Genomic DNA, 14,357 nt, shown 5'->3' with positions numbered 1-14,357 from the left:
GACTTGTTTTGATCTGACATGCAGGGTCGCGTCCTCACTCGCTGGTAAGCAAATGAACGGGTCCGATTGGTCCGATTGTGTGCTCCGGTCATGTATCAAAGGTCTGCGCATTCTGACACCGAGACGTCTCTATTCCCAATCGGGTTGCAACACCGGGCTGGCTGGGTGGCTGGCCTGAGGTGCCAATGGCGCGATCACGCGGCCGAGACATTGGTTGATTGACGGCGGCCTTCGACCTCTTCTTTCCTCCTTCTTCCCACCCAAGACCCTCCGACGCGTCCCGGAGGTCGCACCTGGGAATTGCATTTCAGCGCTGGGGTGATGCTTGAGTGGTTAACCTATCGCACCCAGCACTGACAGGACATGGCCTCCCTGGACCCGTTCGGCAGCCCGTGGGAATCATGGCTGTCAGTCGTCTTATCATCCGTCCTTGCTTTTCTGTTGCATCGGACGATCCACCTTCTTCGAAAATCCCCCGAGAATGACGGACGCTCATGGCAAGCGAACTTGAGCATTGTGAGTTGCTTCCGGGAGATTGTAGCTTGTTGTCCGTGGGCGGAATACTTACAATCCCAGGTCTTCCCACTGGTCTTCCTCGCGCTTCAATCGTCGGTCGCGATGAATGCCTGGTCTGACTCGTGGTATGGGGACATCCTTGCCATTGCCGAAGTCCTTGTCTCACTTTATGCGGGGGTCGGGCTTTTCATCATCTCACTCCTCGAACGGAAGCGAACTGTCCAACCATCTCTCACTGTGACTGCATTCCTTGCTGTTTCGCTTTTGCGCGATGCTGTCGAGCTTCGACTTAGCTCTGATTGCCGGAGGATCTATAATTGCAATTTCGTCAAGCTAAGAGCGGGCTTGGAAGCAATATGGCTGATCTGGAACTGTGGAGTAAACAGTTCGATTGATCATGAGAAAGACTCTAGTTCAGAAGACACTGCCAGCATCTTTAGTCGAGTATTTTTCTGGTGGATCAACCCAGTTCTCAAGGCAGGCTACAAGTCTAATCTTTCCCTTCACAACTTGCCGGACATACACAGAAGTCTGTCGTCAGAAACCCTACGGAAGGAGGCCTTGAAGTCGTGGAACTCTCAATGTGAGCTTCTTACATCCTCCCACACATGACATCTGTCTAACAATCCCCCTAGCTAGAACATTGACTCAGTGGACTCTTCCGTTGTCTTTGGTTCGAGGTCTGAAGTCGGCATTTCTAACTCCAGTGATCTCCCGGCTCTTTGTTGTTCTGTTCCGCTATGCACAACCAATACTAATTGACGTTGCGATCCGCTTTGTAAGGACCTCCCATCCCGAGGAGGCAGATATGCATGATGGGCTTTGGTTGATAACCTTCGCTGGCGTGGTATATTTGGGATTGGCGGTAAGCCAGCGAAGAGCACCCCCTAATAGCACGCACGCAGCTTATATCGAGTTAGATATCAACGGCCGTTTACCAGCATCAGATCGACCGATTGGAAATCATGGTTCGTGGAGCATTGATTGGTCTCATTCATCACCAGTCTCTCAATGCGCCTAGTACAGGATCCGAAGACACCCAAGCATTGGCGTTGTTGACTTCTGATATTGAAAGCATAGAATCTATTGGTGGGATATTCCACGAGACATGGGCTCACTTCTTGGAAGTTGTTGTTGGAACAGCGCTGTTGGCTGCAAGAATCCGATGGTTCGCGTTTTTACCACTACTTATCATTTTTGGTAAATGCCACCTGCATACTTCCAAGCCTCTGTACTAACAGCTTGGAAGGATGCTCCCGAGTCAGTGCGTATGTTGCAAAGCACCTTCAGGGCAAACAGAGGGACTGGAATGTGGCCACCCAGGAACGTATCTCCACAACTTCATCTGCTCTCGGGGGGATTAAGAGTGTTAAAATGATGGGGTTGGAGGACCCCATTCACTCTCAGATCTCCCATCTGCGCGACCAGGAACTGCGCATGTCGAAGCGCTTACGATGGATACAGGTTGCCTACAATGCAAGTGGTACGTGCTCCAGATTTTAATCCTATATTGGCCATTCCTGACACTTCGCGAAGCAAATGCACTCGGTATTTTTGCCCCCGTCTTGACTCTAGTCGTTTATGCCATGTCACCGCAGAACAATGGGGTCCTTCAACCGAATGAAGTCTTCACATCTGTCGCTTTGCTCGCAATGGTAACGCATCCAGCGAATATGGTCATGACCTTCATTTCCCGTGCCGTTGCCATGATGGCAAACATAAACCGAGTCCAGTCTTACATCAGCCGGCCATCTCTAGAAGATACTCGGGAGACCTTGGTGGAAGAAGACGTCAAGGAGTCAGTCGCCATGGAAAATGTGACCATCAAGCCACCTTCGATGGCCCAGCCAATCATCCAAGGTGCCTGCCTTCACCTGGAAAAGGGTGATCTCGTTATTGTTGGTGGTGCGGTGGGCAGTGGAAAAACGACAGTAGCGCTGGCCATGCTGGGAGAAGTCCCACTGACAACTGGCTCAATCTGTGTGGCATCGAAAAGAATCGCGTACTGTTCTCAAGCACCTTGGCTTCCCAGTGTCACTATCCGTGATGCTATATGTGGAGGAGAAGTCGGCGACCAGGAATGGTATAACACTGTTATCGACGCGTGTGGCCTGGTTCCGGATCTGGCTGTTCTTTCTAGCGGTGACATGACGTTTATCGAGAACAACGGTATCAATATTTCTGGCGGTCAGAGACAGCGCATAGTATGTCTTTCGCGAATTTTATCGCTACCTCAGGCGCTGACGAAAGAAAAAAGGCACTTGCTCGCGCAGTTTTCTCGCGATACAGCATTATACTCCTCGACGACCCGTTTAGCGCTTTGGATCAGGCCGTCACCGATGGCATAGTGAATAAGCTCTTGGGATCCCAGGGGCTGTTTAAGAGTATGAGAACCACAGTTCTTTTGATAAGCAACTCGAGTAAGTCCAATGTTATTAGGTCATGGACTTGAGGCGCTGAACCAGTACAGGGAATCTATATTCAATGGCAGACAGAGTGCTGGTTATACGTGATTCAAACGCCCATCTTGAAGACTTGATATCCTTCGAAAAGATCTCGGATTTGCGAGAAGCTTCTTCACCAGCTGATACTAGCCCTTGCGCTACCCCGCTATACGGCCAGCAGCAGAAACAGTCGAGTCAGAAACACCGGATGGAAGACGCTGCTGAAGATATCTCTCGAAGAGCGGGGGATGTTGCACTCTATGGTGAGCCTCTCTCCTTGAGTATACTAGATTCCTGTTAATCTTTGATAGGGTATTACCTCAATGCAGTCGGTCCTTGCAATGCCCTTCTGATGACTATATGCACTGCTACCTACTCATTCTGTTTCACATTTTCCCAATATGTTCTCAAGTGGGCAACGCAGGCGCCTCCACAGAATGCTCGTATCTACATGGGCTGTTACGCGGCAATCTCGTTCATCGCTTGGGTCGCAACAAATGGAAACATGTGGTTGGCTTTCCCTTGATATCTACCCAAATTTGTCTTGCTGATTGGCTGCAGGTCTACGCAATTGAAAATTGCCATTCGATCAGGAAAGGTGCTCCACGCACAGCTTCTCCAGAGGATCCTCGGGTAAGCTGGATTATGCGCTTACCGCAGATACCGAAGGGCTGACCAGCGCGACACAGGGCATCTTTGACATACTTTATAGAGTCAGACATAGCTGTGACTCTCAATAGGTCAGTACCACAGACTCAGGATTCATATTGGACAGGAGGAACTGATTATGTCCAGGTTTGGCCAGGACATCACCCTCATCGACAAGCAACTCCCTTCTGCTCTAGCCAATTTGGTCACCCGTGAGTATTCCGAGAAGCCCGGTATACACATTCACACGCTAAAAGCTTAATACAGAAATTTGCAAGTTACTTATGCAGGTTCTTCTGCTTTTAATTGTCCAACCGGTCATGGTAGCGACTGTGCCGGTGTGTGCAATTTGTGTCTATTTTATCCAACGTGTTTACCTCCGGACCTCCCGGCAACTGCGCTTTCTTGATCTCGAGTCAAGATCGCAGTTATATACGAACTTCCTGGATACAGTAAGTGTACCACCTCAACAGGTAATAGTAAACAGTACCAGTTAATACTGACAATTTGCCAGTCTAGTGGTGTCACGACCATTCGAGCATTTGGCTGGAAAGACAAGTTCCAGGAAGAAAACATCAAGGCATTAGACTTGTCTCAGAAACCATTCTACCTACTACTATGCTTACAGCGCTGGCTAAATGTCACTTTAGACTGTGTGATTGCCGTCATCGCAGTTGCGCTCATGACACTTACCGTCCTGTATAGGAACACCACTACGGGCGCTGATCTTGGCCTGGCCCTTAACATGATCATCGGGGTAAACGCAACACTCCTGAAGCTCGTTCAATCATGGACGTCTCTAGAGACCTCGTTGGGCGCTATTGCTAGATTAAAGAGCGTGCAGGAATGTGTCCCGATCGAGGATAGACCTTGGGGTACTATCGAGCCAGCTCTACAGTGGCCGTCTTCCGGGAAATTGCAGATTCAGAATGCTTCGGTATCCTACTCCCAGACGCAAGGACTTACATTAGAAGACATTTCGCTTTCAGTCAATCCCGGGCAGAAGCTGATTGTAGTGGGGCGGACAGGAAGGTAAGCAGTACCATCGTTCTCATCTTTCTTGGTCACAAGTTCCTGACTGAAAAATGCGAGAACACAGTGGGAAGACCACGCTCATGCTACCCCTACTCCAACTCCTGACCCCCAGAAGTGGATCAATTAGAATCGACGAAGTCGACATTACTCGGGTACCATTAAATACCCTACGACGGCGCGGCATGATCGCAGTGCCCCAAGACGGATTCATCATCCCAACCGCAAGCCTACGATTCAATCTCGATCCTTACGGCCTAAGCTCCGAAGATACCATCCTGGCCGCACTGAAGCGAACGCGTCTATGGAATAAAATCTCCACGACGTTTGCCCACACGGCTGGTCCCACAGCAGATCTTGTCATAGACTTCCCAAAACTCCTTGATCTCCCAATGTCCACATTTTTGCCGTTCTCCGCGGGTGAGTTGCAGCTGTTCGCCCTATGTCGAACCCTGCTGCGGGTGTGGGAGAATAAATCAACGAAGCCAGTGATTGTTCTGGATGAGGCGGGTTCTTCGTTGGATTCGGAGACTGAGTCTATCCTCGAGGAGATTTTGCGTGAGGACCTTGGTGGTCATACGGTTGTTATAATCGCGCATCGAGTAGAGGGGGTTATGGGCGCTATGAGACCTGGGGTGGATGCTATTGCAACTATGCAGAATGGGTGTTTGCAGAAGGTAGTCACTATCGCAAGTCAGCCGTTATTGGAAATATAGATACAGCGTGTTGTCGATGCTTAGAAGAGATAACGGGCAATAGAAAGGGGTAAATCTCATCAGAGTGTGGCTTGTGTGACCCTGGTAAGCTGCTTTCTACTTTATCATCGTGTCATATTCTGGTTGATGTCCTTGTTTTCTTGGATCACCCTGACGTCTCGATCCAATCATCAATCCCTTCCTCCTACGCGTGCCTACACAGCTGACGCAAGCAGAAAGAGAACCGGACTTGGTCTCATTTGATGAACCCCGGACCGATGGCATCACTATGCAATATTAAACAAAAAGAAATCAACTCCAATAGGTAACAGTGATGAGCATGGACGCTAATTCAGTCACACTTGCAGCGAATTGAAATATCGAGTATGGGCAACCATATAATTCACCAGTGGGGTATCATCATCCTGGTGAATCAACGGTTCTAAGAATTCGTCCTATCATCAAGCTCGGGTCCACCTGTCAGCTTACAGTAGGAAGACGGAAGGGCTTCAATCATGTCCAGACACATCGCGACCTTCCCGAGTACACGGAGCTCTCCCAGCCACTTCTGCATGTACTTTTGAACAAACAGATTCACTCGACTCCCCGTCGTGAGGTCTATCTTACCACGTTGAGCGTGATGGACCCAATAGCAACACGCATAGTGAAAGGCTGAGATACTCGACTGTTGCAACTCCGGTGTTTCCATCTTCACCGTCAGGCTTTGAGACCCATTCGAATCATCATTCCATTCCGGCCTCTCGGCCATGATATCGAGGCATCTTTCGGCTATCTGTCGATGCTGCTGCATTTGGTTCCCCAGATAGAATCTGGCGGGACACCTCTCTTCGCTCAGCATGAAATCACAGAACGAATAATGATGGAGTCGTATGCTTTTATCCGGGTGTGCAGGTGCCTCCAGGATGGAATGCAAATCGCCCAGGATAGAGCCGGCGTCATCTCTGCCCAGTAGGGGGTTCAAACCGTCCACTGACAGGGGTGATTGTAAGATGAGGATAAAACCAAGAGTCTCTCTGAGAGAGTGGCAGTACTCATCAACTTCACACGTATCCCATGTGCTCCTGACAGTCCGATTCAAAGTCTCGGTGTAGATCTGGTCGAGCTTGCCTTGCGGACTCGTGTTTGTGATACGATGCTGCAGAACGCCATGGAGTCGACTGATTGTAGTGGTTTTGTTCCGTCCATCTCGAATGTATTGACAAACAGTTGCCGCCCAGGCGAAGATTCCATCTGATTTGGTGACAAGATTGGCGATGGTCTCCTTCCCAGGCCATCCAGTCTCAGTCCCAACCTTCACCGCGATTCTACTCAACTCGTCAGACAGGAAGAGTGAAATGTCCGTGCTAGCATCTTCTCTTTGCAACATCACTTCTCGATGTTCAATGCATGCGATTTCATCACGAATTGAGGCCTCTGGTCTAGTCGACAAAAAGACCAACATTCGATCTCCGCAAGCGTCACAAGCCTCAAACAGAAGCTTCACAATTAACCCAATGTCGTTTTCCTCCTGACATAAATCTAACCCATCCACGACAAGCAGCATCGGCTTCCCATCGTATCCTCTCAGAAACCCCACAAGAGGTTCCAGAACAAGCCGTCTCCACTGTTCCGACAAGCTCTGTCTCCTCAGTAGCGGATGCCTTCTCAACGAATCCTCAATGCTCTGCCTAAGACCAGGGTCCATATTCGCCAGTTGCAATGCAATAGTGGTCACAAAATAATCAGCCCGACGATCACCAAAGAAGTAACTCGCCGCCAGCCGCGATTGATTGTGGTAATCGCGAGCCACCGTCCGAGCAATCGTCGATTTTCCCGTCCCAACCCACCCATTCAGCCACAGAATCTTTGCCTCGGCGGGCGAATCTGCCCACTCCGTGACGGCCTTTAACACACTAGTTCGAGTTCCAGGGAGGCAGCACGGCTCATGCTCCCTTTCTCTCGAGTTAAAAGCTGCACCTTCTTCGTTCACCAAACTGGATAGAACATTGTCATCTGATGCAGGTTAGCCGGTGAAGACAATCTTTGCAACAGACGAGGTCACCAACCAGTCCCGAGATGGATATGTTCCCCGGATACACGACCGATATTATACTGCTTCCCCGTCCCAGCATCAAATCGGCCCGAGAAAGAGAGTTCTCTGTGCTCTTCGGTTTTCATGGCTGCCCGCTGCATACTCACAGTGGAGTGAAAAGAGAAGGGGAAACTTTCCTGGACATGCGAGTCTTTATGCGCTGGCAAGTTTCTACCCCTCAAACGCTGCATATTCATACCCAATAAGCGGCCATGCTGCAGGGGAAATCAAATTAAAGCAGCTTCTCGCAGCCTAATCGATCCCCCTGTTGGTCCTAGCGATGTGGACGTGGGGCGAGATGATCCTCGGCGCTTAGCGCCCAGCCTTCTTTCGCCTACCTACCCGGTGGTTTAATATGGTCAAACATCCTCTCATGCTGGTAATTCAAACATCTCATTAATACAACATCTAGCAATATGGTCCAAGATTATCTGTTCTTCCCCCCTTGCTTCCATTGATACGCGCACAGCAGGACCCTCGAGACGGGCACCCGCATCGCAGTGCACGACCACGTTTGCAGTCACCCGTCCCCTTTACAACGCACACTTCGTCCAATTTCAAAGTCCCTTCAGGGTAAAAAAAAAAAGAAAAGAAAATACGATGTATACGCCTCATGACTATACCGTAGGGGTGATTTGCCCCCTAGAAGTCGAGATGAGCGCGGTCCGGTTCATGCTGGATGAAGAACACAGCTTAACGCGACGGTCTCCGCTGGCGAGGTATATTTGCGGAAGGCTTAGTGGATACAATGTCGTGATTGTCACATTATCAATCAATGCCCAGGGCAAGGTCTTCACAGCCGTAGCGGCTTGCGAGCTGAGGGCAAACTTTCCCAACCTGGTACACTTTCTCCTCGTTGGTATCGGCGGCGGTGTCCCGAGCCAAGGAACGGATGTTCGACTTGGTGATGTGGTCATCGGGGCTCCCGGAGATCAACATGCCGGCATTGTGCAGTACGATCTGGGGAAAGAGCAGATTGATGGGTTTGTTCGCAGGGGGTATCTTGCTCCTCCTCCACGCGACCTGCTGGAGATATTGCCGTTGGAGATGTCGACGCTGGAAAGCAAGTTTACCTCGTCAGTAAAGAAGGTGCAGGACCGTTGCCTGTACCCGCAATTTATACGACCTCCGCCAGAGCAGGACCTTTTATTTGAATCGACGTATCCGCATTCGCCGGGAAACGATAGCTGTGAGTGTTGCGATCGATGCTACGTCATTCCACGATCGCCTCGAGAGAATGACACGATGCCGACCATACACTACGGCCTAATTGCGTCGGGGGATAGAGTGATCAAAAACGCAATTAAGAGGGACGAACTCGCGCGAGAAGCAGGAGGGGCGATTTGCTTCGAAATGGAGGCTGCTGGCTTGATGAACGACTTTCCATGTCTGGTCATCCGAGGGATCTGCGATTACTGCGACTCGCATAAGAATGATGCATGGCATGAATATGCTGCCGTTGCGGCTGCTGCGGTGGCGAAGGAGATCCTTGAACTTATTCATCCTGGAATATCGCCTACGAAGGACCCCGGTACGATCGTCAATATCCCGAGGATTGAAGATACCTCTGCAAACGTGCAAGGTGATGGCCCTCATCTCGATGCGGGTTTATGTCCGACAGTGTTTTCCGGAACATTCAACTCGGGACATGGAAAGCAGTACAATATTGGATGTGTAACAGGCGGGTCATTATTTTTTGGGTAGGCCAATAGGGCCGTTTGACTTGACGACTTGGTTTAAAAAACATTCTCAACCAGTTCACTCTCAGCCATACTATATCACTTTCTCGGATACTATTTCAAATATAGTACATGGAGGAAACAAATCTTCACCAGATCCAACTTTTATTTGGAGAGAAACCCACCTTTAACCCCCTAACTATGCGTCCCAAAAGGCGGGTCATGGCTCGCAGACGAACGCTTGGCTGAACTAGGCATGCTTCGACTGCGACAGTGGCCAATGGCGTATCCCCAGCTAGCGGTCTAATCTGAAGGAATTGTTCCTTCTATCAGACCTGGGACTCGATCATCTTAATACACGTTTCCCGAGTGAGGTTTTTCTGCCTGTGTTGGGTGAATTATGCGTTTTCGCAAGTCAGGAGGGGGGTTGCTTCTGCGAAGGCATGCGATAATACCGGTAGGGAATCTTAGGTGGGGGTTCTGTGGTCTTGAAGTTTATGTTCTTGAAGTTTTTGGAGATGGCGGTCCAGGTGGGAGCTTCATATTTGTTGAGGGAGAAAAAGCTGTTGATATGAGTGAGATTGATGATATTGTTATGCCCTGAAGGAGGTTGGGAGCGGAAGATATGGATGGATGCGGCCGGCGTAAGTCAACCAACCAAGCCAGCTCCAGAAATATATTTTTGAATTAGGAGGGAGGAGCCCTGAGAAAGAGGGCAGAAAACAAAAAAACAAAAAGAAGATGGTCCCAGAGGGGGTCGAACCCTCGACTTTAACGTTATTAGCGTTACGCTCTAACCAACTGAGCTATGGGACCCGCTTAATGATCCGGCAACGGGTCATGGTTATATCAAGAATTAGAGAATCATTATTTGGTCATTATAGGACGACACAAGTCGATGACGATGTGATGGATCGAACCTCTATAAGTAATCCATTCTTAAAGGAACATATCAATAAATGGCGAATACCGCAGAAGCGAGGGAAGGGAGCTCCCAAGTAAAGTCATTTCCACAATGCCCATGTCTCGCTCTGGTTCTTCAAATTAGTCTCTCTCGAGGGGTAGTAATTGTTATAGGATACTATTTTACTAAACGAAGAATCTGTATACAAGCCACTCTTCTTTAACATTTCCTTAGCTAGTCGAAGACAGACTATACTAGTAATTTAGCGACACTACTCCCTCGCACGGGTACTATACAGTATTACTCTCTGATCCTGATCCAGGAGAGAATCTACGTCTGAAATTCCAACCAATTGTCAGATACATGCATGGTCATAACACAGGTTGGGCCAACATACCCAAAGCCGCAAAGGCCACCCCGGGTCTATTTCTGACAATCATCAGGTTTGTCTCCAGATGCTGCCGTTCCCCGTACCAAAGACCAGATCGGATTTTTGATCCCCTTGTCCCCGAGCCAAGCTAAGCAGATGACCAACAGCGAAACTGCAATTACTCGCCAGCGGCATCGGAGACCCTTAGCGACGTAACCCCAGCGCTACGGTACTAACGACCAGCAAAAAAAAAAAAAAAAAAAAAAAAAAAAAAAACCCGAGTATGATAGCGAACAGGATTCGCAACTGGGGACTATCCGCAGGTGGGAAGGGTGTATTCCGGAATCCTGCTCGCATAATGCCTTCGAGGTCATAAGGTATTGCCTCAGCAAAGAATATGCTCACCAGTCCGGAGATGGACGAGTGATACGGGCTGAGAAACGCGGCGTCACCTTGCCGACTGGCTCAAGGGTAAAAAGCAAATTCTCGTATGTCGCTATTCCCAAGTAGCTCACTTTGGAGGATACAAACCCGAGGCACCAAGGGCATTCATTCACCGTCGCTCCCCTCGTCTGCGTAGGGCTGGATTTATATCGCACGAAACCCACCGCAATACCAAGTCTCCGAAGCGGCAGTGAGAATTTCCGTCCATAATCTTGGGCTTTGCCCATCCATCAATCAATTCTGTCCTCGTTGATGGAGCGATGCCAGCCCCATCAGGCAATCAGGGCTAACCCGAGAGATGTGGTGACATCATCGCTCCCCTTCTCGACGATCGATCGAAACAACGGACGACATACGGAGGAGATTTCTTTTTCGATTCCTGTATTTCTCGCGGCCTTGCCAATTTCCATTCTCCTCGATCCCGATTACTATGCTATGCCCGTATCCCACTAATCTCCCTCCCACCACAACCACACAGACCTAACTTTACAGCCAGCCATGCCCAAGCCCCCCCAACCCATCGTCCTCCTCTGGCACCGCACCGACCTCCGCCTGCACGACTCCCCCGCCCTAACCGCGGCCCTGGACCTGCACCCCTCGATCTTCATCCCCATCTGGACCTGGGACCCGCACTACGTATACCACTCCCGCGTCGGGCCAAACCGCTGGCGCTTTCTCCTCGAATGCCAACGCGACCTCTCAGCCTCCTACACGGCACTGAACCCCAACCAGAAGCTCTGGGTCGTCCGCGAAGCTCCCCAGACCGTGTTGCCGAAGTTGTGGAAAGCGTGGGGCGCGACGCATCTCGTGTTCGAGAAGGACACGGACGCGTATGCGCGCACCCGGGATGAGGAGGTGATGCGGTTGGCGAGGAGGGATGGCGTGGAGGTTGTGGTGAGGAGTGGGAGGACGTTGTTTGATTCGGATGAGGTGGTTAGCTGGAATGGGGGCCAGCCGACGATGAGTATGAAGCAGTTGCAGAAGGCGGTGGCGAGGGCTGGGGCTGGGGATGCAGAGCCCGAGCAGGTGGTGGAGAGGCCGAGGGAGGTGCCGGATCCGTGGGAGGAAGAGAGGATAGATTTGAGGGGCGTGGAGGTGGATGAGCTAGGGGATGGGGATTTGAATGCGGTGCATCGGCAAGGGAAGACGAAAGAGACGCAGTATCGAGGACTCATGGGCCCGCAAGGGGATTTCGGGGTTCCAACGTTGGAGGAATTGGGCATTGATCCGGAACAGGCGACGACGCCGCATCGGGGGGGCGAGTCGGTTGCTCTGGAGATTCTGGAGCGTTGTATCCGGGATGAGGAGTATGTGGGCACGTTCGAGAAGCCCAAGACGTCTCCGGCCGATTTCGATCCCCAGGCCACGACGTTGCTCTCGCCGCATCTGCACTTTGGGTCTCTGTCCGTGCGCAAGTTCTGGTGGGATGTACAGGCGGCGATGGAGAAGAGGAGGAGCCGGAAGAAGCCGACTTCGCATATTCCGACCAATCTACCAGGCCAGTTGCTCTTCCGGGACATGTACTTCGCTGCTCAGGCGGCGCTGGGACCCTCTTTTGCGCAAACCCGGGGGAATAGGATGGCCAAGTTCGTTCCCTGGCATCTGCCGTCGAATTACTCCAAGACACCCCAGGGGGAGTATCTCCTCGATGGGACATACACGGTCGACGACCCGCAAGCGGAGGTTTGGTTCCGACGGTGGAAGGAGGGCAGGACGGGGTTTCCCTGGATCGATGCCTTGATGCGACAGCTCAAGCAGGAGGGTTGGATTCATCATCTGGGGCGTCATAGCGTGGCGTGCTTTCTGACCCGAGGTGGTTGCTATGTGAACTGGGAACGGGGGGCCGAAGTATTCGAAGAATGGCTGATTGACCGTGAGAGATTCTCCCAGATTCTGTGGTAACGGTTCTAACAGCTCCAGATGAAACGGCCTGCAACGTCGGCAACTGGATGTGGCTCTCCTGCACAGCCTTTTTCTCGCAGTTCTACCGCTGCTATTCCCCCATCGCGTTCGGCAAGAAATGGGATCCTGAGGGCCATTTCGTTAGGCGGTACTGTCCTGAACTCACGCACTTTGACAAGAAATACATCTACGAGCCGTGGAATGCCCCGATTGCGGATCAGAAACGGTGGAAATGTCGGGTTACCGGTGATGGCACGGTGGAGAAGGATGGTGACTCGGGGTTGACGGCGTACCCTAAGCCGATGTTCGATTTTAATGAGCGGAGAGAGTTCTGCATCAGCGAGATAAAGCATGCGTATAAGGTCAATCTGCACGGGGATGACCCGAGGGTCTTGGACGGGTCCTGGAAAGAGGTATTCGACTTTGAAGTCAGGGATGGGAGGGTTCTCGAGGAGGCAAACGAGACTTTATCTGAAGGAGACGATGAAGAGTCACATCCACATAAACGGCAACGAGGGGAGGTGGAAGATGGGACTGAGGACATTGATGCGCCCAGCAGGAAACAAAAGAAATAGACCAGCCGCTTAGGCAGCACACGTATATAGTAAGAAATAGTACTCATCAACTTCACCTCTTCACCCCCCCAACCCAGTACATCAACATTCTATCCATCCATCCGTCGAACCTCTAGCTTGCCACAACCAAGATACAACCGAATTCGAGTTGGAATTCAAACCCTGCTGTTAACATCATCATATCGCATGATATTCATCCAATATATACAAATATAAACACTACGCTCCCTCCCCACCGCCCCCCTCCTTCATCCTCCGCCGCTTATACGCCCTCCTCAAAAAACTATCATCGAACTCAACCGGTCTCTTCCCCCGCCAATTCTCCATCCCCATACTCATCCCTTGCTCCCTCTGTCCCCGGCCTGCCCCGTCCACAAACCCACCAGTTTGCGCCGTTGGGCGCTGCAGATGCCCGTGAGCGTGAGCTGTATGTCCTGCATAGAAAGGCCCATGTTCATGCCCATGCCTATTCCCATCATCCTGGCCATGGCTGTTCCCACTCTCCTCGTGTCTTTGCTGATACCCATGTCTGTGGTGTTGGACATATCCCGCGCCCCCGGGGAACAGGTACGCAGCCCTCACCCCCATCTCCGCCCGATGCCCAAAACCAGGCCCATTCCCATTGCCAATCCCATCCCTAATCCCCCTCGCTAGGAAAAAAAAGACGTAAGCACAGCCCCAACCAAGGAGAGGATCAAAAAGAAGAGGGGGGAAAAAAAAAAAACAACTCACATTCACACCCCCCTTCCATCCTCCTACTCGCCAAAACGTCCAGAATCCGCCATATCGACACCCCGTGGCGCAGTCCGTCCCGGAGCACCGCATGTTCTTGGCGTCGTCGCGCGAGTTTCCGTTTCTGTTGGTCGGTTTTTTGCATTTCGCTTTCCAGGGTGGGTTGTTTTTGTTTTTGTTTGCGTGGGGGGTGTTGGTGGAGTGCTGGGGTTTGGGGTGGTCGTGGTTGTAGTTGTGGACTTGGATGTGTATTGGGGGGGTGGTAGTGGTGGTTTGGTGGGTATGGTTGTGGTGGTGCATCTGAGTCGAGGGATAGACGTCTGT

General features: G+C 51.1%; 4 protein-coding genes and 1 non-coding gene across 5 annotated transcripts; 3 read left to right on the top strand and 2 right to left on the bottom strand.

Moving 5' to 3' along the window:
* Nucleotides 1–618: 618 nt before the first annotated feature.
* BO70DRAFT_282436 (putative ATP-binding cassette transporter) lies at nt 619–5,356 on the top strand (the record flags this gene model as incomplete). The annotated part of the gene is made up of 14 exons (XM_025539046.1): nt 619–1,099; nt 1,152–1,381; nt 1,437–1,716; nt 1,766–1,999; nt 2,053–2,720; nt 2,774–2,936; nt 2,987–3,223; nt 3,272–3,470; nt 3,522–3,593; nt 3,650–3,700; nt 3,756–3,813; nt 3,866–4,060; nt 4,123–4,640; nt 4,708–5,356. The coding sequence occupies 14 exons, from the start codon at nt 619–621 to the stop codon at nt 5,354–5,356; spliced, it is 4,035 nt and encodes a 1,344-aa protein (XP_025404007.1).
* Nucleotides 5,357–5,897: 541 nt separating this feature from the next.
* On the bottom strand, nt 5,898–7,486 carry BO70DRAFT_273285 (uncharacterized protein; the record flags this gene model as incomplete). Its single annotated transcript, XM_025538971.1, has 2 exons — nt 5,898–7,348; nt 7,402–7,486. Coding segments are annotated over 2 exons (1,536 nt in total), but the record flags the coding sequence as incomplete, so codon positions are not given.
* Nucleotides 7,487–8,075: 589 nt separating this feature from the next.
* BO70DRAFT_357401 (5'-methylthioadenosine/S-adenosylhomocysteine nucleosidase family protein) lies at nt 8,076–9,395 on the top strand. The gene has a single exon (XM_025542028.1). The coding sequence runs from the start codon at nt 8,082–8,084 to the stop codon at nt 9,129–9,131; it is 1,050 nt and encodes a 349-aa protein (XP_025404005.1). The 5' UTR covers nt 8,076–8,081; the 3' UTR covers nt 9,132–9,395.
* Nucleotides 9,396–9,848: 453 nt separating this feature from the next.
* Nucleotides 9,849–9,922, bottom strand: BO70DRAFT_t13. The gene has a single exon. It is a non-coding gene; the product is annotated as a tRNA-Ile (tRNA).
* A 1,328-nt stretch (nt 9,923–11,250) lies between these two features.
* BO70DRAFT_327345 (uncharacterized protein) lies at nt 11,251–13,321 on the top strand. Its single transcript, XM_025540692.1, has 2 exons — nt 11,251–12,697; nt 12,745–13,321. Exons 1-2 carry the CDS (start codon nt 11,323–11,325, stop codon nt 13,299–13,301), a joined length of 1,932 nt encoding a protein of 643 aa, XP_025404004.1. The 5' UTR covers nt 11,251–11,322; the 3' UTR covers nt 13,302–13,321.
* The last annotated feature ends 1,036 nt before the right edge of the window (nt 13,322–14,357 follow it).

Source organism: Aspergillus heteromorphus (assembly GCF_003184545.1).
Source record: "Aspergillus heteromorphus CBS 117.55 chromosome Unknown BO70scaffold_1, whole genome shotgun sequence".
Classification (NCBI taxonomy): domain Eukaryota; kingdom Fungi; phylum Ascomycota; class Eurotiomycetes; order Eurotiales; family Aspergillaceae; genus Aspergillus; species Aspergillus heteromorphus.
This window is presented reverse-complemented; position numbering and strand designations above follow the sequence as displayed.